Here is a 23,125-nt window from a genome sequence, read left to right on the forward strand (position 1 = left end):
AGGAGGGCAGTTACATTCAGGAAAATAAATACACCATTTGAAATAGATGCAAGATAATATGTGTGTTGGGGGCAGCAAGGTGTGGGATGGGCCAGATATGACAAGGTTTCCTAAGAAAGGCATCTGAAGTATATGTATTGAAGCACTTAGGAGTAAGTGGGAAGACTAACAGGAGAAACAGAGTTCCAGACAAGTAGCAGTAAGTACAAAGGCATATAGGTAAGTAAAGGACACATTTGTGAAAATTTAGGTAATTTGGTGAGGCATGGGGTTAGGGGATCTAGGTAGGAGGGCAAGTAGATGGGGTTCTAAGAGGTGAGCTGAGAGAGAGAGCAGAGCACAAGTCTCAGTTTTATCTTGAAGTGGTGGGGAGATGGGAAAATTTTTTCCTTTTGGAAAGTTTACTGTAGAAATGTGGAAGACAGGCCAATAAAGGTATAGAGACAGTTAGACAAAAGGTTGTCACTATAACTCTGAGGACGAGATGGACTGGATCAATGCAGAGACGATGAGGGTGGTAGAGAGCAGAGGGATGTGTAGCAGGTGACCCTGAGTTGTATGGGGTAAAAGGGAGGGAGGAATCTCGACTGTACTTCCAGACTTCTGAATTGAGAAGATAGTGGGGTTAGTCACTGAGCAGGGACCCCAAAGGAAAAGCGAGTATGAAGGGACAGATAATGTGGTCACTTTTAGACAGACTGATTTCAAGATGACTTTGGGTCACTCAGCTGGAGTTGTCCAGTTAGAAAAAAATATGAGTCTTGAACTCAACAGCACAACCTAGCTAAAAAGAAAAATTTGGTCAGTGAACCCATGAGCCGAGTAAAAGTGTCCCAGGGAAAGTCTGGAGAGTGCATAAGATACAATGGCTAAGAACAGAACCCTGGAATTACAGAATTAGCAAGAGGATGCCAGAGAGAAGAAAGTAAGCAAGAGAAGACCCAAGTCAAGAAGAGAAAATTCGAGATTTAGGGAATAGTCGACAGAGTGAAATGGTGACCTGGGGGAATTCATAATCTCTCTGGGAAGTCATTGCATCTACAGGTGAAGAAATGAGGTAGAAGAGTTGTCCGTGACTGTCATTGATGAAGCATCCAAGGAAGATATAGATAGTTGAGAGGAAGGAAAGAAGAGAATTGTCCTGAAGCTCGATAAAGGTGATAGGACTTCACCGGGCCTGAACTATGGGTAGAATTAAAACCAGGAGAGGTCATGTCACCTGAGACAGTGAGATTTGTTCAAGTCCATCCACATGCCTGAGGATAACTAAAGGTGGGTTTTCTACTGGTAGTGGTCAGCAGTGTCATCTCTGAATAGTGAAGACAGAATTTGGTTCCCTCTTTTAGTTGTAACATCTGGTTCTCTTTTAGTTATAATGACTGTTGGTTAAATAGTGTTATATAAAACAGGGTACACTATTCCCTGACATCCTGAATAAAGTTAAAGAAGTCATGACAAGAAAGTAGTGTGGCTTATGCATAGCAATTTCATTTCAGAAACATAGATGTGTCTAACCTTTGAGAAAACCATGAGGGCCAATTCCAGTGGGAGAAGACAAGTCTGGTTGTATACCCTTTTCATTTTATGAAAGCTAATTCAAGCAGCTCTTTGTTTTAATGCCAGCTATTCCTAGCTGTGATGTTGCAGATTCCTTGCCCCATCTTTTCCCTATGGGGTACATGGAAGGAAGAAGGAACAGCAGGTGCTTTTCTTGTGCCCTCCCCTCATTCCTCCCCGCTTTCCAGTCCCCTCTCCATCTTCCCATTCCACCCCATTGCCCTCTTCCTTCTTGAGAGCACTTGACTTGCAATGCAGCAAGGGCAGTAACTCTTCATTCACTAAGAGAAATGCCTTCAGGGCAGGAATAGGCAGGCATTACCTTGGGAAATAACCTGTCAATCTATGCTAGTCTGCTCACAGTTCTATCACAGTTATTGTTTCCCAGGATTGACACCAAATCTGCACAGAGGAAGGTACAGAATAAGGAAAAGTCACTGGAAAACCAGGTTCCGGGGTAGCCATGTGACATCCCTAGTGACATGATCTGTGCAAGCCACTTAACTCTACTAGTCTCAGCCTTCTCAGTAGAAATTTCCTGGCAGTCAAATGAGATAATATTTGTGAAGATGTTTTATAATTGCAAAATGCTATCCAAATGGTAGGCAGTGGTGATAAGCTGTTATAGTCATGAGTATGATGTGAAGGCAAAGGGCGACCAAGATTTTTTCTCCTAAATCTGAAGACCTAGACCTTCCATTCTAATCTTGCATTTAATCAGGTTTCTCCAGAGCCTCACCCCCTCTGGTCCCCTGTTAATCTGTGCCTATTCATCTTGGTTCATTGTAGTGCTTTATACAACTGAGGAATACTTAGTTAACCCCATTCTCCTTCCCTTAGTGCATAGTGGAAGCCCTTGAAATCCACCCCTAAAGAAAAACGTTAAACAATTTATGAAGTCCTTCCTCTGGGCCAGGCCCTTTTTTTGCCCGAGATCCTTTTCCACAAACCTCAGACCATTCCGCAGAGGAGAAATTAGGAAGCCCTTGCAGCTGAGACCAGAGGAAATTACATTTCTATTAAAAGCTGTCTGGCTAGATCTGTTTATCCCAGGTACAATGTTAAATGATGTAATAAACTTATTTAAAGACATGAAGCTATTACATAAAATGCCATTGACTATCTTTCCACTCAGTGTTAACAAAATACAGCTATAAATCGTCTTTGGTTGTCAGTTTGCATGTTGTTCATTCTCAGTGGGTTGTGCATCTACCAGTTCCTCACTGTTGAATTCTGTTTCCCGGTCCTGGCAAATAGGATGTTAGAGATGTATAACCCCTTGAAACATGATGGTTTTCAAGTTTCTCAGTATCGTGACTCTTGAATCTGGGAGTGCTGTTTCTTCTTGGGCTAGTTCACTGATGAAGTGCATTGCTGAGGACACATATTTTATATACTAGAGAACAGAGGCAAGGAGACCCAAGCAAGCAAACCACGGCTAAGCATTCAAGTTGGGAGCTGACACATCTACTCTGGACTTTGAGGGCGAATCGGAGCTTCTTTCGTGGAGCCATACATTCAGGGACAAAGGGGTAAAATTGAAGGGAAGAGTTGAAGGAATACAGAGTATTATATCTAGAAAAGTGTTCTGTCCCCAGTTTTCCTGTGGTTAATCACCTAAACCCTAGGTCAAGAGGAAATGCACCTAAAACTCAGACATGTCTCACTAAACTTATCTAATACTCTGAACATGTCAGGAGTTCCATTTACCTTTGCAAGCCAAGTCCTAAATCTGGGTAGATCTGGTCCTTTTTAGCCTCTCCCAAGCAGAATGTCACAAGGACAGAAATGAGTGGTGTCTTGGCAATGGAGTGTGAAAGAAGCTTTCAGTATTTGCCCAGGTCCTGCAGTTAACTCGCTTTTAGGAAGAAGCGAGTCAGTCAGGTCTGATCAAAAGAAATGTGGCTTTGTTTCCTAGATGCCTGGGCCCTTCTATAGTGTGGCGTGCCTTGTTCTCATAGGGCGCTACCCCTAGCAGGGTTCTGCATTGTAGGCCAGCCGAGCCAGCTTCTGACGCTCTTGCTGCCCTTCTTCAGGAAACAGCATCCTCCATTCGGCGGCCGATAGTGTGACCAGCGCCGTACAGAAAGCGAGCCAGGCCTTGAACGAGCGTGGGGAGCGGTTAGGCCGAGCAGAGGAGAAGACAGAGGACATGAAGAACAGCGCCCAGCAGTTTGCGGAAACTGCACACAAGGTGGGTCCAGCAGAACAGCAGAGATCTCAGCTCTGGGTCGTCAAGGAGCTTTTGTGCCAAGAAACTTTATTTCTATCTGTTTCTTGTGATGGCAGATAGAAAATCAAGCCTTTTTCCCCACCTCATACAATTTCCATCTGCGACTTAGTTAAGTACCAGAGAGAGGCATGAAAGATTGCCCCCTGTTCCTGTTTCTTAGGTTATCTCCTTTCTGACATTTTCATTCCTGTGTCTAACCTTGGACTTGGGGAATGTGGGCCATCTTTAATACCTGCCCAGAAGTTTAGGATTCAGGTTTCAGGGAATAGTATGGGAGAGAGGGGAAGAGGTCAGGTCCCAGAATATCCCTCCTCCCTTGGCCAGTGCTTGAAAGAGCTGTAGGCTGCTCATGCTTCCTTTTCTTTGCCATCCTTTTCTGGTCATGAGCTTAGCATCCTGTGTTCTTTTCACCATCCAAAAAGCAAGCACTAGTCCCAGGGCGCAGCATACCTCAGAGTTGGTCTCCATTCTGCAAAAGGCTGTGGACCTCTAAGGCTGACCAGACTGGTGCAGAGCTCCCTGCAAGGTTCCCACATGATCATGACCATAGGTACACATATCCACATTCGCACACTCCCTAAGAATGTGCCTTTCAGAGAGGGAAAGGGGAGTTTTTGTTGGCACCCAGCTATCTAAGCCAGTCACAAACCAAAAGGAAGATGAGGCCCTGCTGGTCAGGTGATACAGAGGGTTGACTGATGATTCGTGCTTCAGATCAAAGGACAGTTCTTCTCTGGCTAGTGATTCGCATTGAGGTTTCCAGAAACAACTTCCTCTGATAACTGCTGGCATCTCAGACACACGATCTGGCCCTACAGATACACTTTTCCAGTGACCTTTGTGGGGAAAAATTAATTTGCTTCGACAGAAAACCCCACTTCCGCTGAGGAACCAAGAATAGACAACCTGAAAAATAACAAGAAAAATCTCCCCAAGTGAGCCAAGCTGGCCTCTCCTTGAAGCTCAGGCTTGGGCCAGACCGTGGTCCACTTCCGACTGGGTCCTTCCTGCCTTTCTTTCCTGCATGCCCTTTGCACAGACCTGCTTCAGTGTCGCCAGTTCTCTATCTCAGGACGGGGTCTTAATGCGCTGCTGCCTTGGGGCCCCCATTTGGGGTTCCCTGTAGGAAAATTGGCCAGATTTGTCTGAAAATGCAGGCAGCCCTAGTGGAAACCGCAAGCCCCAGAGCCTCCCTCAGCTTGCCACGGCTGTTGCAAAGGGAGAGAGAGAGCATCCCTCTGTCCCCTCCGTAGCCTTCGTAGCCTTCGTAATGTAGAAATAGTGGTGATGAGATGGAAATGCTGGAATTCCGGCCTCGGTTTGATTTGTAACAATGGTAACTTTAGTGATTCAAATGCGGGGGTTGAAGTTGTGGACAGAGGAAGTCTGGGGAACCATTTATAAGTGTTGATTTGGGAAAGCGAAGGCTAAAGGGAATAATTTGTAATTGTCTTAAAGTCCAGGAAGGGTGATAGTGCAGGCGATTCTCCTTTATGCCTTACCACACAGAGCAATCACTAGTGCGCTGATAAAATTCTACTAAAACAAGAGTTTCAGTTAATGATTAAACCATGAGCCAGGTTACCAAGGAAGTCTGTGAAATCGCTCTTCCTAAGGTGGAGTAGACAATACCTGGAGGTCATCCATATGGGCGTCCCCCTCAGAGGAGCTTGTGCAAACACTGGACTGGACAACCTAACCAGATGGCCAGAATTCTTGGCCCCGGGAGCCCCCGTTTCCTAGATACTGTGGCCAAGTTTGCTAAGTGTTTGGGAGGGTGGTATGATACAGTAGTTAACATCTTGTGTTTGATTTACCATTTCAGTGACCTCAGGCAAGTGCTTAACTTCTCTGAGCCCCAGTTTTCTCATCAGTAAAATGAGGTTAATTAATAATAGTACCTATCTTCTAGGGAACCCAGAGAACTGAATGAATTTAAACCTATAAATCTATTAGCACAATATCTGGCAAATATAAATCTAAATTAACATTAATTATAATTATGTCCATAAAAAATGATTCGGCTGCATAACGAGCACAGTAGGGGGGTGCAGGTGGGGAGGTGGAGAAATGTAATTGAGCATTGCAACGCAGGAGTGGAAGGGATTGGAGGGGAAGATACGCCCTCCAAAAAGGGGTGGGAATGCCTCCTGCTAAGTGCTGATGCTTTCTAAACACAGAGCGGCCCTTTAAACAAGATCCATCAGAACAGAAACAGAGTAGGCCACCAAAGGCAATGGGGCCTCTGCTTTGACCACCAGGAAGATTGGTGCCAGCCAGTGACTTTCCCTCCTGTGTTCTGAGGGGGAGGGGGAGGGACTGCTAGTGTCTGTTAGTGCATTTGAGGGATTGTGAGAGCCAGACTTGCTGGTGTGTGTGTGTGTGCGCGCGCGCGTGTGTTTTAACTGGGGTGTTTGCTTATGAATCACTGGCACTGGCAGTATTCCTAATGAGAAGATTGACCTCTTTAGATAAGGTGTGGCTATTTTTCCAGAGAGACACTAGGACTTCCTGATTTGAACCTACTGGTGTAGGCTGACCATGAGGATGTCATTTTACTGGCCAAGCCCCCACCATGTCGGACTCACCCGTGAGGAGACTATTCAGAAATGGAAGCCAGGCCTTCCACCCTCCAGACGAATGTGGCTGTGTTGACTCATAAAGAGTGGGCTGTATTTACAAATTGAGACTCAGTGCACATGTCAAAGCCCTGAGCAGAAGACAGCAATTGCAGGTGACAGTTCTTCCGTATTTCCTAATTGAACAAGGGCACATGACTGCAGTTTTAGAGTATGGCCCACCTTTCTAGATTACAGTAGAAAAGAATCTCCACCTTCTAACTTTCTCTAGGACTCCTGCAATGACCCAGGTATGTTAATGAGTGCCATCAAGATATGTGGGTACTTGTCTCCTGTAGGGCAGATGTAAAATGTTCCTGCACCCCCTCTCCCCCAGCTCAGTTCAGCCTGGTTTAAGGAAGCTTGGTTCCTTCCTGAGCTGTGGGCTTGGCACAGTCTCAGCCCTTAGGAAAATGCAACTCAGCCACAGAGCAGGGCTGCTCACTTTCCCCTGCCCCACGGGTGGTGAGTCATCAAGCTCGAACGGGATCCACACCTCGACATCCTCAGATGACATTTTTCACAGAGAAGAATGATGGTATGCTCTGTTTTGCACAAGCCCACATTTGTCAGGGAGGGCGCAGCGAGTGGCATTTCTCTGACTGGCAGAGAATGGCGGCCTCGGTCCTTACTCTGTGTGTTTTATTTAGGTCTCTGAGCCAGAAGGCACCTCAAGAGTCTCCCCAGTATGATAATGATTTATCATTAATTATTATCACTAGTATTTATGTAGGAGTAGTTTACCCAGCTTTGAAAGAAAAAGCTTTCCACAGACATTAAGAAAACAAAATACATCAAAAGGAAATTTTAATCTCCTCTTCTATAGAAATTCTGACTTCTAAATTGGTCTGTAAGCATCTGAGTTGGAGATGATATTTATAGACATGAGGTACAAAGCAATTGTGACTTTAGAGCTCAAGGTCATTTGACAGATTTGTAACTGGGAAGCAACAGTACCCTGCCTTTCATATTCTAACGCTCTTGACAACTAGGGAATTTAAAAAACAAAAAAAACAGAGGTAGCATGAAAATGATTTCACTTTCTGTAAAAATACCTCAACTGTCCAATCCAGTTGCATTTCTGTGAAGCTGAGCTGGCCACCCCCCGCCTGGCTGGGCCCCCCTTCGTGTGGGGTCTGGACGCTGTAGGGTAACTAGGGCCTGATGCAGCAGCAGCACTATCATTGCTGAGGATTAGTGACTGGGTGAACTGGCACAAGCCCATTAGTTGAAGGTTAACAGCTCAGTGGATAACGGGACCGCAGCACTGATCAAATATTTATGATGATTATTCATTATGCACAACTCTTAACAGCTCTGTGTTGATTTGAATGCTCCACGTTGCTAAATAATGTAGAAAAACTAGAGACAGAGAGCAAGAAGTGGAGCCACACAGCAGAGGGGCTCAGGGTGGTCAAGGAGTGGGACAGATCAGAGGGAGAGCCTTGGTCCTGCCATTGTCATCCACCGTGTAAGCTCTTTGAGGTCAGCAGTTATTAGCCACCTGGCCATACTCAGGACTTCGCAAACACTGTCCGACGGTTTACTGACTGTTAGACTCCACACCGCAGGCCTGTAGAGGTCCTCACTTAGGCTGTCCTCACTAGGCAGAGACACCACGCTGAGGTCGTCCAAGCAGAAATTGGTGTAGCAGCAGAAAGGCTAGGCCCACAGTCCCCTCTTCGTCACATGCTGATTCGGCCCAGGTGCACCAGCTGCAAGAGAAATGTCGGTGCTGCTTTTGTGGTGGCCTAGCTGAGGTGGCACCCTCCCTCCCCGTTGTAACTCCCTTATTGAAGACGTAAAGAAGGAGAGGGGAAGCCTAGAGTTGCCCCAGGTTACACTGGAGAAGTGGATTATCAACATCTTCCAGCGTGATGCAGAGGACCACTGGGTGGAATCACAGTGATTCCCCTTGCTACTTCAAGGGCTGAGAACCTGGTCATGATGCAGATGACAGGGCTTTCTACAAAGTTATTGCCTGCAGAGAATCATCTGCTCCTTGCTCAAAAAACGTTCTCAAATGTAGAGCTCTGCCACCTACCTCCCCACCATTACTTTAGCTGCAACCTCAGGGATTAATCCCTGATATCGCGCTCCGGGCACATGAGGAATTACAGTTCAGCCTCAACTCTGCCTTCTGATTCACATCAGTGTACGGGCTCCATGGAAAGGATCTGACTAAGGAGAGCAATGTCAGCTGTTTATGTTCTGTACCTGCATACATTTCCTTAAATATAACATCAGGAGCTCCAGCTGGGCCCGGGAAGCTGTTGAATGATACAGTGGTAGTTGCTGTTTCCATTTATAAACCACATTTCTCAAATACCTGTGGGAGGGGAAGTAAACCAAGGTCTGGACTTGGTTCGTTGTTCAGCCCTGGTCAGTAACACAGTTTAATCAAGTGCTTTGGACTTGAGCAAATGTCCAGGCTGGATGTCGAGTGGATTATTGAAGATTGTTTCTCTACAGTTATTAGTTTTTAATACTTTACAGGATATCAGTAAATACATATATTCGAGGAGTGTTGAGTTTCTTAGATGACTAGCAACCTGGGAACCCAGAGGCCTTTGCTCTTATATCCCCACCTGTCTCCTAGGGCCGGTCATTCATTTTGCCTGTGTGTTGGCTTTTCCATTAGTTCTTTCCTTCAGTGGGATGAAGGAATACCCCCATGCAGCACTGTCCCCCACCTGGATACATACACTAACAAAAACACTGTAAGGAGTAACAAACGTGGCGCTCCATGGAAGATTTGGGGGAAAATTGCACGGTTGCTGGATGCCCCTGTGAATAGTCATGGTGATCCACCCCAGCAAGCAGAATCTTGGTGCCGCTTCTCATCGTGGACGTGGGGAAGCAGCAGCCCAGTGAATTCTCTCTCCCCTCTGCTAATAACGTCTCCCTTTTCTCATGCCTCTTTCTCTTTAGCTTGCCATGAAGCACAAATGTTGAGGAACTGCCTATCCTGGTGACCCTCTTAAGAGAAAAGGAAGAGTTTGTTCAGCAGTTTTTACAAGAATTCTGGACCTCCACTTGCTTCTTTTTTCCTATATGGACATTTAGATTTTTTGTTTTTCTTTTTCAGATGTTAATATATAAAAAAAAAAAAGACGTTGTGTTTATACATTTCCCTAATGATTCTTCTAAGAGTGCTGCAGTAGCAATGGCTTCATTTAGTTTTGCCTTTTCCCACTGTGTGTATGTGTATATTTTCATGTGTTTTCCCTTTTCTTAAGTTTTTTTTTGGGGGGGAGGGGCGGGGGGTTAGTTTGAATACGAAATTTGGACCAAATGTTATACTGAGTTGGGTCTAAACTGCCATCATGAATCTTTTTTCTTGATATTAAGCAGGAAGACGTTTTAATATGGTGACATCAGATGTTATTGTCCCTGGTTGGAAATAAAAGTCAAGCCATGATTGATTGGTTTCACTCAGCCTCCTAGCTACTCTTAATTTGAAGGTTAAGATTCTGTATCCTAAGACATAAATCTATATTATGGAAAACAATTGGGTTTATCAGGGGAAACAGCAGTCTTAGATTTTGCTTTTTATATAGTAATCTTTTGCATGAGCCATCATCAGCATTCAAAAAAAAAAAAAAGCAAATCAGAATCACAGATAGAAATCTCTTTTCTGAGCTACAGTTTAAATATTTTCACTACCTGTTTCCAGGCTGATTATTTGGCATTATCATATGAAGATTTAAAATTTGAGATTAAAGACCTAAGAAAAAGCCTATTTAAAAACCTGTACATTCGTGGCTGTTTATTTCTTTTGTCATTGTCCCAAATTCCAGTAGCTGGTATTGAAAAGTGCTTGGATTTTCATCAAGAATTGATTTGTCCAGATAAAGATCTGTGTAAATGATAATGTGAAAAGATACTACATTTAAAATCTTTCTTCTTTCTTTCCTTTTTTTTTTTTTTTTTAACAAAGTCATGTCTATTTTAGAGATACTCATAATGTCCTTGGGAAATGGCCTTTAGTTTCTTGGTATCTGATTTTTGGAACTTTTAATGTTGTTATGGATATCTATTTATTTAATGTAATTTAAAGTGTGGGTTTCTTGACAAATTGTAGTTCGTGGCAATTGAAGCTTGCCCAACCTGACATAAAATAGTATACTCATGAAGCCTTTACACTGTAGTCAGATTGAAAAACATTGGTTTACGCACCCAATGTTGTATTACTTATAGTAGTCTTGGGTTTAAAGTCTAGGAGTTTGTTTCTTAGAAGGTTAAAATGGTAAACATAAGAGCCATGCTTTTGTATTCTTGAAACAGGAGGCAAGCTGCACACCCAGGCACATTGCCAGCCTCCCACTACAGCGCCTTGATTCTTAAGCTGCTTGAATCTTCAGGATCCTTTCCGTCCCTTCCTACTCATTGAGCCGATTGAGTCTACATGTATTGTAGCCTCTTACATAGCGGTGTAAAATGACTTTGGGATTATTTATGCTCATTTAAATAGCTTAAATTCTCCTGATAAAGTGGTTCCCAAGGAGATAGGAAGTTGGGCTAATAGGGAAAAAAATTAGCTTAGGCACTACGTATCAAAAGGGCAATGGGATTTGCTGGAGACAAATTTCTGAATCCTCTTAGGGAGATGATCCAATTTAAGAGAACGCTCTGTAAAATTTATTGGAAAACTATATAAGTTTACTATAATATTTTGCACTTTTCTTTTGGTGCCCAAAAAGTTTAAAGAAAAAAAAAAACTTGTTATCTGGTGAGTACCATTAAAGGCATTTATAATTTCTAAGGAAAGCCCAAAATATCCTTCCAAATAGGTTTTGTTTGCAGACCTCAATTCAGAAAACAGAGAGGGAGGGAGAGAAGGAGGGTAGGAGAGAGGGAAAGAGGAAGGCAGGGAGAGACAGACAGATTGAGATTCATCTTCCCAAATTGGATTCTAGCTTCAGAGGTAGTTGATATAAATAATTGAAAGGGTAAATCAAAAACCCCTGACAATAGGCCAAACTCAAAAATACAATTTATTGCCAACTATCTAACATTAGTGTTTGCAGAGCTGCTTCTAGAGTAGCAGAGGATGAGGTCACAAGGATACTGTGAAATTTGAGTTTCTTCCTCCCTGGTCGAACTATGGTAGTTACTCTTCATAAATATAAGTATTCCACATCTTGCCCGCTTTCCTCACTCGCTGTTTATTTTTTTAGACTTAAGTCTTATTAGAAATAGGCTGGATTAGAAGAAAGCATATCTGAATATTTATTAGCTTCTTCTATTGATTTGCTTTCGGGCTGTGGTCATGCCCCTGACCTCCCAGTGTCAAAGTCCTACATAGGCCTCCACCCCACGGAGAGGCCAGAACTGCAATCCCTGTACCCTCCTGAACCTCCTGACCTCTTGCACAGGAGCCTTGTGATGACACATGAAGTTCTTTGCAGCACCCTCTGTAGAAGGTGCTGCAATACAAAATATTGATACAATCTAACCTAGAGAAAATTGCTAAAATGACTCACACTTTTTGGGACCAATCCATTTGGTTTAGCTTTCCTAGAAGACATTTAATTTCCGTTCCTTTTATTTCTGCACTTCACTATGAGTTTTCAGGATACTATATTTCTGTGGAGGACTCCTTAAATTGTATCGACAATGCATAAAGAAAAGAAATTTCCCAGTGTTATCACTTCCTGGAACGTAGTTGTAGTATTCTTCACTAGTATTATTAGATATCTGTGTACAGGAAGTATACAGTTATTCAGGTTAATGTTTCATATTAAAGAATGTATTTGTAAAATGTAACAAGATCAGTAGTTAACTTTTTTTAAGCTCCTAAAAAATTAAGTTGATGTGTTAGACTTCAAATTACAGTGAAATCTGTTTTAATACTCCTTTTGTGGCTAGCAAAGGTTGTGCATTTATGTAAAAATATTTACAGAATGCCCTAATATGGTATATTAAAGATAGATTTCTCTTTTAATTTTTAGAATTGTGACACTGCTGATGTCTGTTGTACAGTTATTCTTCAGAAGCTCTCTAAGGTGTCAAATAATTTTTGTTTCTTTCAGAGACAAGTAACACCTGCTCATGATTCAGTATAACAGCAAACTAATTTTGTCATTAAATATTTTAACTCTGTGATGAAAGTTTGTTTCTCAGTTTTTTACGAAATGTATAAAACACCAAATAGGTAGGCATTGTTGCACTTTTGTTGCTAATGGGAAGATCTTGTGTGCTTTCAGAAGGCTAAGAGTTAGGATTATTAGCATTATAATAAAGTTGGGTAGCATTATGATAATGAGATTTTATCCAGCAAGAGTTAAATTTTTTCTTCGCCTGGGTGAAGCAGTTAAGCCAATTAATAGTTTACCATTCTGTTGATGTTAGTGACATGCTCAACTCAAGTACTTATAAAAGCATACGCCCTTATCTTTCAGTTTCATAAGGCTAGTTTCTGTTAAATTGGAAAGAAGACTTGATCAAATTATGTTGATTTATTTTTATTTAAAAGCAAGTGCAACTTATTGCATCATCCCATTTGTTTTCAAAGGAACTAACTTAGGTGGCTACTATAGCTTAATGGCCATCTCTGTGTTGGCGCGGACACTGAACCAGTCAGGAATTTGAAATATTCCTGGGAGGACTGCAGGTGGAAGGCAAGACCGCAGTCCACTTTTCAGAGACAAAATGGATAGAGAGATGGTTCGGTTAGATGAGGACCAGCCTTAAGTTAACTATATATTTAAAGGCGTCAGTTCTTGTGAACTAATTATAAACCAATTGCCTCAAAAAGATGATCTTTTTCTTAATATAATTTTTGTTAGCAATTACACCACAACCAACTCACAATTTTTATGGGTGGATTAACATGATAAGTGTTTTGAGAAAAATCAATGGCGCCTTTTCCACTTGTTAATGAGAACATGCTTAAGAAAACTATTGACATTATAATCATCATCTGCCTAAACAAGTAGATTAAGGTAAGGGTGGTATAGAAAGAAGAAGTGGAGAGGGCCAGGGCTAGGGGTGGAGGGGTAAATACCAAAAATAAATTCCAAACAGAAATGCAAATATTTGAGTGTTATTGTTATCGCACCCCAATATTTTAGTCCATCTACCTGCACACACTGGCAGAAAGAAATGCACAAGTAGGAGTTTGCAGTGAAGAAAAGAAGTTGTTTATTATAAAATTAGCCAATCAATATGAGCAAACTCATGCTCTGAAAGACCCAACTTCCTCTGCAGTGGTGTGTGGGTTATAGATTATATAGGGCAAAATCCTAAGATTTGTGGGTTAGGGGTTTGGGATCCTGCTGGGAGCTAATCAGTCAGAGGTAATGTAAGGGTAATAAATCATTTCTTCAGGCCTTGAGGACAGTTCTGAGGTCAGGTACGGTGTCCCTCTGTCTGATTTCAAGGGGGTCATTCCACCTTTGGGCTCAGGCGCTGAAACATAAGAGATCTAGAGGGAGAGAAGAAAATAAATGATTTCTAAAGTTCTAGTCACAAATTAAATCAAAATCATGAAGACCCTCGGTTTCATTATTCCCTGTTGATGTTGTTCTCTGTGCATCTTCACCTGCCATGGGCGAGCCTGGGCGCTATCTTCACATATGCTCAGAAAAGATCTGAGCTATGCCCCTGGATGCCTCATAAGTCACTTTGTGACATCTTCTTGCCCTTCTAGACATGGTTAGGCAGGTGATGGTATTTCCAAGGGTCAGTGAGACTAGAAAATGCCTCATGTGGGCCATTTTCAGAGCATGAGAAATATAAAGACTTGAGACATGAGAAATTGCTGGTTCAAAGCTCATGAAGCTCTTAGAATTTCCTAAGTGTTGGGAGTGGGAAAGTTATCTCTTGTTATGTTAGCGAGTTGACTTTTGGAAAGCACCTAAGGATGGGGTTCCGGTTGCCAGTGGAAACAACCACATGATTAGAGGGTTGGTTCATCCCCAGCACCTGCACACCTCCGGGGAGGAGAGAGGGGAAGGAGGTTGAATCAATTGCCAATGGCCAATGATTAATCAATCATGACCATGTAACAAAGCATCCACAAAACCCAATGAGGATGAGGTGAGTTCTCTGAATCTTTCTAGTAAATTAATCCAACCCAAGGAGTGGGTTGTGGGAACCTCTGATTTGGAGCCAGCTGGTCAGAAATATGTGACAACCTGGACTTGTGATTGGCATTCTGAGTTGGAGGGGTTCGTTGAAACCTTCGATATGTGGACAATCGGTCAGAAGCACAGGTAACTTGGGCTTGCTTCTGGCATCTGAAATATGGGGCAAGATGGGGGTGAAGGGGCGGGGTCAATCTTGTAAGACTGAACCTTTAACTTGTGGAATCTGAGGCTATATCTCCAGTGGATAGTGTCAGAGTTGAGTTGAATTCTCTGACACCCTGCTAGTGTCTGAGCATTGTTCGTAGGTGTCGGGGAGCCCCTGCCATACTGGAATAGGGTCAAGGAATCCAATTTACCCACCTACAAGGAAAGTCTCACTTTATTTCTCTAAACGTGAGTGTGCTAATGGTCCTCTTTTAAGACAATGTTGCAAAAGATGGATTTTCCTTTGGTTTGCTTTCTGAAAATCCAGACATTTCACATAAAAAGATTTTGTATAGCTAGAGCCAGCCTGACACAAAATCGAACTTCGTTTATACCTCCCATCCCCAACCTTTTGAGAAGCCACCTTTCTCCCTTCTGTGCCCTTTTCGTTTTCTGCCTCTTCTGAAATCCTACTTTAGCTACCCTCCTAAGGCATTGCCTACACATAAAGCACAGCTCCGTAGCAGCTTATGGCAGTTCCTCCGTCCTGGCTGCTGTCTGTCACTTGAGAAGTTTTTCGAAATCCACACATTTTACTCCCAAATTTGCCTTTTTGGTGTCTCTGATTATCTTGTGTCCCGCAAAGATAAAAAATAACTCAGCAGGCTACGGGTGGTGGGGCATCTGGTTTCCCTAGATGCTTACTAGATTTAAACCAGCAAATTGAAGCTGTCAAGGAAATTAAATACGTGCATTTAAACTCAATGACTGCTATAATGTAACCTTCTGCCTTGACCCCCATTATATTTTCTCCCTTGAGCTTCATCTGGAGCCTCAGGATTTCCTGAGTCATAATTTCACTTCCCACCCACCTCCCACCCCTGAGGTTTTCTGCCACATTTTCTTCTTTCTGCTGATGAGTCATGGTCCTGGGCATCACAGGTCTTCAGGGAATGGGTCTGCTTGGGTGGCCCATCCCACCGGATACTGGTGGATGCAGGCTGGTAGGCAAAGCTGCCTTGCCTCCCTCAGTCCCACAGGAACCAGTGGCCAGACCTAAGAGATTTGAATCAGCTGCTGAGGTGTGTGGTGGCTGTTCTCACATTGTGTCTGATGGACATTTTGTATTCTATTGATTCTCTCTGATGGAGTGAAGTGTTTTTTTTAATAGAACATATATTTGTTCTTGTTTTCGTGTGCTCAATCAGCTCAAGGATGGCTGTTTAAATGGGGCCTGGCCTCCTCACGCCTTTATACTTAGATGTGTCAGAGGCTGGACAAGAATCGCCACTCCTGTGAGTTTCAGGAGCCACTTGTCAACATTAGATATAAGCCCTTGTCTTACGACATCATATCGTAAGATGACATGGAAAGAAGAAAAGCAAGCCCGTGAATTCTCAGTTTTACCCTGAGACCTGAAACATAGCTAGGATGATTCACAATTTCTGAAGAAAATTCCAATTGTATGTATGCTCAGACCATATGCGCCAAATACTCTAATTAAAATACATCCTTGGTGACTGAAGCCTGAAACTTTCTGTTAATTTTCCTTAAAGCAATCCTTTCTTTTACTGCCCCAGGAAGAAAAAATCAGTTCCTACTGTTGAATACGCTTTTTTATTCATAGTACAGTGGCTTCCTTTGGGGAGTTTTGCTCTTTTAGACCTGGAATTACAGTGACTGATACTGATGGACATGTTTACATCAGTCTGAAATTCTCCGATATTGAAGGAGCCTCAGCATTTGGACAGGAAGAAACTGGGAAAAAAAGAATGTGTGAACTGTGCTCCACCCCCACCCCAGGAGGAAAAATAAAACACACCTTTAACTGGAGTGAGCATGAGCAGGGTGCCCTCTGGTGTGGTTTACTGAAGGCAGCATTGCATTATGGTTAATCAGACTAATCCAAGGAGGGCCTGCCTACTGGAGCTGCTTCAAATTCCAGCTCCAGTATTACTGGGTGGGTGGCCTCCAGCAAGTTACTGACTCTCTGTGTCTGTTTTCTTAGCTTTAAAACGGGAGTGGTTATCTACTTAACAGATTGTTGTAAGGATTAAACGAAATACCGAATGCGAAGCCTTCAGCCTTGTGCCTGGCACGTGAAGGCTCCATGTGTGTCAGCTCTGCAGTGGGCTACTTCTTGTAATGGATCTAAAATAAAGTAGTAAATCTTACAGGCTTGTGATGCCTGCAAGACTGTGTTGCTGGCTGAAAGAATGGTTGGATTTTCCTTAAATCCACATTTACAGAAGTCACATGGACAGACATTATCCAGGCCTCTTTGGCCATTTTTATCACCCAGGGACATAAATCCCTGGATATTTTATATATCCCAGCTCTGGGATAAAGGAGAGGCTCCTGGCCTAAAGGCTCTCAGTCGTGGCCATTTTCTGGAGGAAATTTCCAAAAAGACTAACTCCACAAGAGAGAAGAGTGAAAAGATGTGTTCTTGGGGCAGTAATTCATGCCCCTCTTTTAAAAAGTTTAAGGTTGGTCTACAGATGTATTAGTGTGATTCCAAGGGTACTGCTACTCAAACCATTCCTAGATAACTTAAAATGAGAGTAACTTAAAGAGAACCATTTACTCCACAAAATGAACCCAGTTCCTAAAGTAAAAATAACTCTAAGAGAAAAAAAAAAAGTAATACCCACCAAAGTGTGAATCGATGATAGTCCACTTTCCTGGAGCATCTTTAGGCATTTAGCTAAAAGATGGAAAGAAGACCCCAGAAAAATAATGCTGTCAGCATACTGTTTTTCCTTCATTGTCATGGTGCTATTATTTATGATGTCCAAGTAAATTCAACATTATTTGGGAAATAGGTCATTTGTAAAGAACTGTCCAGGCAAGAAGGGCCTGGCTAATTATAATAGTGAACCTGTTTCATGCAAAAGCCCAAATTCTACTGTCCAAAAATTGCACTATGCATTATTTTTAAACAAATTGCAAACCAGACAAATTTTTTTAATGTAAATTAGCTAGAATCCTTCCTAGCAGACAGCCTCCTGGCTTTGTCATTGGTTTTTTGTCCTCAGGCAAATTACATAAAATTTCTGTAAATGATTTTTCATGTTTCAAAGGAAAACAATCTACACCCTGCCTGCCTTGGTGTCCTGGTGAGTGAAGTGAAATGTGGAATGTGGAAGAGCTATGAGAAGTACAAAATGCTGAAGAGGTATGGGTTGCTCACTAAAGACTTGGTCTTCAGTTGCCCACTTCCAAAGCCTAAGGGTTTCTTTTATCTACCACGTCCTCTTTCCCTACAGATCTGACCCTATAGTACTAGCTGGTATCCTCACCCTAGCCCCCTCCCCTCTCCCAAGAAAAAAGATCCCCCACATACAGTTTAATGTCACTTGCCATCATGGGAAGTAGAACAAAAGCAATAGTAAGAGACAGTCCCAATCTGTTTAGGGCAACCCCCCACCCCTACCCCAAGAGAAAGATGCAGAACATTCCGGGATGAGTAAGTTGGCCTGGATGCAGCTCACCTCAGGACCACGGGTAACTCTTGAGAGTGCTGAAATCCCGATGGAGAAATTGGTCTCCACTCACTTTGGAAGACTTGTTAAAAAGAAGGAAAACAAAATTTCAGAAACCAGTCAGAAAGGTCCTTCTCTCCTCATGTACAGGGACTGGACAGAGACACATTGAAGTCCTTACAGTGTCTGGCTGTCCTAACACAGTATTAACATGGAGAGGGTCACAGAAATGGCCAAAGTCTTGGGAATTCACAAAGTAAAAAGGAATGATAATTAGTCATTCCAGGGAGGCAGAATCCTGATCAAAGGATGCAATCCATGGATATTTTTTCAAACACAAGAAGGAAGCAACAGTCCTCAGCTCCACTCCCTGGGAGCAGCATTATTACCCCAACGAGGGGATACTCGGCACCAGCTCTGTACTCTTTCTTGGGGTCCCCTCACCTGGACTCACTTTCTCCGTGGAAACAGCAGGTAAAAGGGCTGGAAGGAGGCATAACTGTCTCTCCTCAAGCCTAATGCTGAGCTGGTCTAAGCCATTTACTCATGCTTCTGTTTCTCTGTGGTGGATGAGCCAAACACACACACACACACACACACACACACACACACACACACAAATGCCCTCCCGCACATACTACTACTATTCACCAGCTATATTAAATGAGAGCTTGAGGATGCTGCAAGGAGGAAGGGAGTTGGAACTATAGTCCTCCCTATTAGGCTTCCTTCAAGTCCTTTTTCTTATTCAGTTGCTCCCTGAGGTGGAATAAAAGTGACCGCTGCACCTAAGGGAGATCCATGTGCTTTTCTCTGTCACAGCATCCCTTCTTTCCTTTAACGGAACTTATTGAAACGTGTATTTATATATTTGTCTTCTTTATTGTCCCACCCATGACACGTTCAGCTCTGAGAGGTCAGGAATTGTATCTATTCTGCTCACCAGGTTGCATCAGGACCTAGGATTTACTAGGCACTTAGGACACTCTCATTGCATAGGTAAAACCTGTCCTGTGTTTAAAGCCCCTATGCAGGACAGCAGTGGGAGCTCACAGAAAAAAATCCAAATAGTTAAACATATGAAAAGATACTTAGCCTCGCTCATAGTTAGAGAAGTGTAAATTTTTAAAAAGGTAGTGTTCAAAAGCTTTATGATGCATGATAATCAAATACCATTGAATGGGAGTATAAATGAAAACCACATTTTTGAAGGCAAATTGTCAATTTTTATCGAGATTCAAATTTGTCGTACCTGCATCCCTAACTCAGCCCCCACCCCCCGGCTTGTGCCCTGCTAAGCTTCAACCACTACCTCTGGCAACCACTCCACACCGAACCACACTCAGGTCCTGCTTCTCAGTTCACCCTCATCAGAGCAGCTGAATCACAGTAAGTTTCTCCAGCCTCTGGAAGGCAAAAAGCAATTATCAAGAGTCACTTAATTCCCCAAAACAAATAAAACAAATAAGCTCTACTTTTTATTTTCCTGCTTTATATTTGATACTGGCAGTTCCTTTCATAGCGCCCATCCAACTTCTGCAGCAATGCCTTTCCCTTGACTCTTCAGTACTTTCTCCGGGATCCTGACTCTGGAAAGGAAAGAAGGAGTAATGGTTTTCTAAGCTATAAAACTTTTTATCTACTTTACTGGACAATGCTTTCATTCATCTACACCAGTTATCAATTTGTTGTCTCTCAGTTCCAAACCCACCCTTTTTTTTGTCCTGCTTTGTGATTCTGGAGCTGGATTCTGACCATTGCATCTGCTGCTTCTGAACCCCTTAGTGGTTCATTACTTTTTACTAATTAACGATTATTTATGTTAAATCCTTCTTGCTCCAATAACTGGCATGATTTCTTTATCATTCCTGGACCCTGCCTGACATACCATCTCGGGCAATTTGGCACAGCATCCGTTCCAGACCCCTACCATTATCCTCAAGTCTCTTTTGGCAAATCCCTTACTTCTGACAAATGATCTAATCTCCTACTTTGCTAAGATCAGGACTATGATATTTAAAACAATTTCACTTTTTCCACCTCCTCTAAGTCCTGTTGCCTCACTTACACTCCCAATCTTAATACCCTTCCACCTGTTAAAGGAAGACCCCTCTTCTAGAGCCTTTGATCCCCACCTCCTCTGCTTCTTCAAAGGCCTCATTTCATCAACAACAACCTGGTTTTCTTGTGTCTTTAGTCTCTCCATCTCCATTTTTCCTTCTATCAGAGGACATGTTTGCCTACTCTATCTTGAAGTCTGTTAAAACTTTTTCTTGCCCTTGCTGTCCTTAAGATACCACCTTCTCTCCATCTCTGCACAGCAAACTTCATGCTCTCAACTCGCAAGTCCTTACGAGTCTGGTCTCTTTCCCCTTCACATTGCTGTGCCTGCTGTCTCAGGGATGTCCCAATCAAAAGTCCACTTTCCATTTATTTGCGGTAACAATGGAGTCTTCTAGTTGCTCGCTTTCTGACCTGCCTTTTTCCCAAACCCTAAAGGCGTATTTTCCCACTGTCCTGCCCCTCTTCTCTGTTTGCCCTTTTTCCAAGTCAATGAATTCATTCCACAAACCGACTTATTTTTTTACTTTTGTGCATTAATACTGCTCTAGCCTTGACCTTTCTCCTGAATTCCAGAACTGAGTTTCTGACTTCCTGCTGGAAATTTCCACATAGCTCAATAGAGCTAACTCTGAATTCATCTTCTCTCCTCACAAGCCTCTTTTCCTTCTCTTAATATACTACTCAGAAGTAAAACCTAGCTCTCCTTAATTTTCTCTTCCTTTCCACAATTATCGACTAGGAATAATAATAGTTCACATCTCATGGGATTGGGCAGGGATAAAATTTTATTTAAAATCATTAGGAGAGTTCACATTTTGTATTAACATAATTCATTCAAGTAGTAGAAGTCTGCCAATTACATTTCATATACACAACCATTGCTGCACGTGTTTCTCCATCATAACCACAGACCGAGCTCTAACCCTCATCCATGTTTACTTGAACTACTCAAATTGGTCAACATTTATCAACAGTCTTCTGTATGTAATAGTCTACTGTTTTGCACACACTGTTACAAGGATATTCCCAGGAAAGAGGGACAATAGGATATTTCATACCCAGTCTCAAATATTTCTACTTTCTACTCTGGTGGAAAAGGCAAATGTATCAATCAAATACAACCCAAAATGAATTGAAGGCTGCACCAGAGATTAGGGATTACAATAGCATTTTCCTGCCTCCCCTGTCCAAAGTTGCCAATAAGTACTATCGGATTCACCTTTAGAAGAACAGATTTGATCATTTATGTCAGAGCTCACAAATTCATAAGCCAATAGAAGCTGAGCAGGATATAAAACTGGACAAAATAGATTTGTAGAAGGCAATAAGGAATGGTGTGGACTGTGGCTAACTGAAAGTACATGAATGTATGCCCTAAAGGGGCATGTTGCTACTCAGTTTTAGTCATTGTGGTCAATTGGGATGCAGGTTACTGTTGCCAGATCCTTCCACTTTTCAAAAGAGATATAGGCATTTTTATGTGAAATATCTCATTTGATCCAAACAAAACACATCAGTAGGTAACACCTGGCTTTTTGGCTACCGTTCTTGGAGCCATTATTTACGTCCCTTTTTTGCTCAAAACTTTTTAAGACATCCTCATTATCTGCAAAATAAAATCTGAATTCCACAATCTGGCATTCAAGTTCTTATGTGATCTAACCCCAACCATCTTTCCAACCTACTCCTCATTTTCACATAATTCTACTACAAGAGGCCATTGCTTTTCTCACCTCCATGCCTTCAGTCACACTGTATGCTGGCCTGGGATGTCATCCCCCACAGATCCATTCAAATTCTGTGTATCTTTCAGCGCTTCATTCAGTCTCTTTTTCCTTAAAATTTCCCTCAACTTTTTGCCAGGCTAAAGCAACTATTACTTCTTCCTATGCACACCTGTTGCTTTTTTGATACTCCAACACATTCCATGATTTGTCTTTCTTGCTAGACAGGTAGCCCCCGGGAAACTGAGACTGAATCTCAATCATGTCTGCATATCTAAGAGCACACGTTAGTAAGTACTCAATATATGTATAGTCATGTATTAAATGAACACATTGTCTTAGTCAGCTTGGGCTGCATAACAAGTGCTGGTATAGGTTTCCTTCTTGGTGAGGGCCCTCTTCCTGGCTTGTAGAAGGCCACCTTCTTGCTGTAACCTCACGTGGCAGAGAAAGTAAGCTCATGTCTTTTCCTCTTTTTATAAGGGCATTCATTTCATGATGAAGGCCTGATTCTCATGACCTAACCTAACCTGAATTACCTCCCAAATATCCCCTTCTTGAAATATCGTCACATTGGGGATTGGGGCTTCAACACATAAATGGAAAGTGGGGACACAAACATTCAGTTCATAGCATATGTAAATAACAGCATGCTACCATAATGCTCTATCACGTCTTCCCTCGTTCAAGAAAAGACCTATCTATTTTAATCTTTCTTTACTATTCTTCAACTGCTCTATTCAGCCTCTATCTATTTAATTTTTGAATATTTTTCCTGCAATGAGAACTGTGTGTATACCTGCATTTGCACATGTGTGTGTGCGTGTGTGTGTGTGTATGCATGTACACATGCATTGGACAGGTCATTTCTCTAAACCTTAGTTTCCTTACTTATAATATTAGAAAATAATACTCCTTTCATAGGGTTACTTAAACATTAAATGAGATTGTACTTGTAAAGTACTTAGCATGGTGATTTGCATACCGTACGCATTCAACACATGTTAACTTTATTGTGGTGGTGGTTGTTTGTTTGGCTATAAGAAAGCTGAGATCTTCCTTTTCACAGTACAATAGATCTGAAAAACTACTAAAACCATAGGCACCTGTGAGCTGTGTTAACATGCATTGTCCAAAGACTAATATAAGCCCATAACTGGTCACGAATAAAAAAGAGGGTGACAGCATAATATCCCTGGAACAGAAG

At 42.3% G+C, this 23,125-nt stretch overlaps 1 protein-coding gene across 1 annotated transcript in view; it reads left to right on the forward strand.

Annotated features, from left to right (window-relative positions):
• Positions 1-12,514, forward strand: part of STXBP6 (syntaxin binding protein 6) — a 232,044-nt gene extending 219,530 nt beyond the window's left edge. Inside the window, 2 exon segments of the mRNA XM_016150297.2 lie at positions 3,594-3,751; positions 9,340-12,514. Of these exon segments, the coding sequence (XP_016005783.2) occupies positions 3,594-3,751; positions 9,340-9,363 (182 nt within the window). The 3' untranslated portion in view covers positions 9,364-12,514.
• Positions 12,515-23,125: the final 10,611 nt, after the last annotated feature.

The sequence above is a fragment of the Rousettus aegyptiacus genome, unplaced genomic scaffold (assembly GCF_014176215.1).
Source record: "Rousettus aegyptiacus isolate mRouAeg1 unplaced genomic scaffold, mRouAeg1.p scaffold_m13_p_3, whole genome shotgun sequence".
NCBI classification, from domain to species: Eukaryota; Metazoa; Chordata; class Mammalia; order Chiroptera; family Pteropodidae; genus Rousettus; species Rousettus aegyptiacus.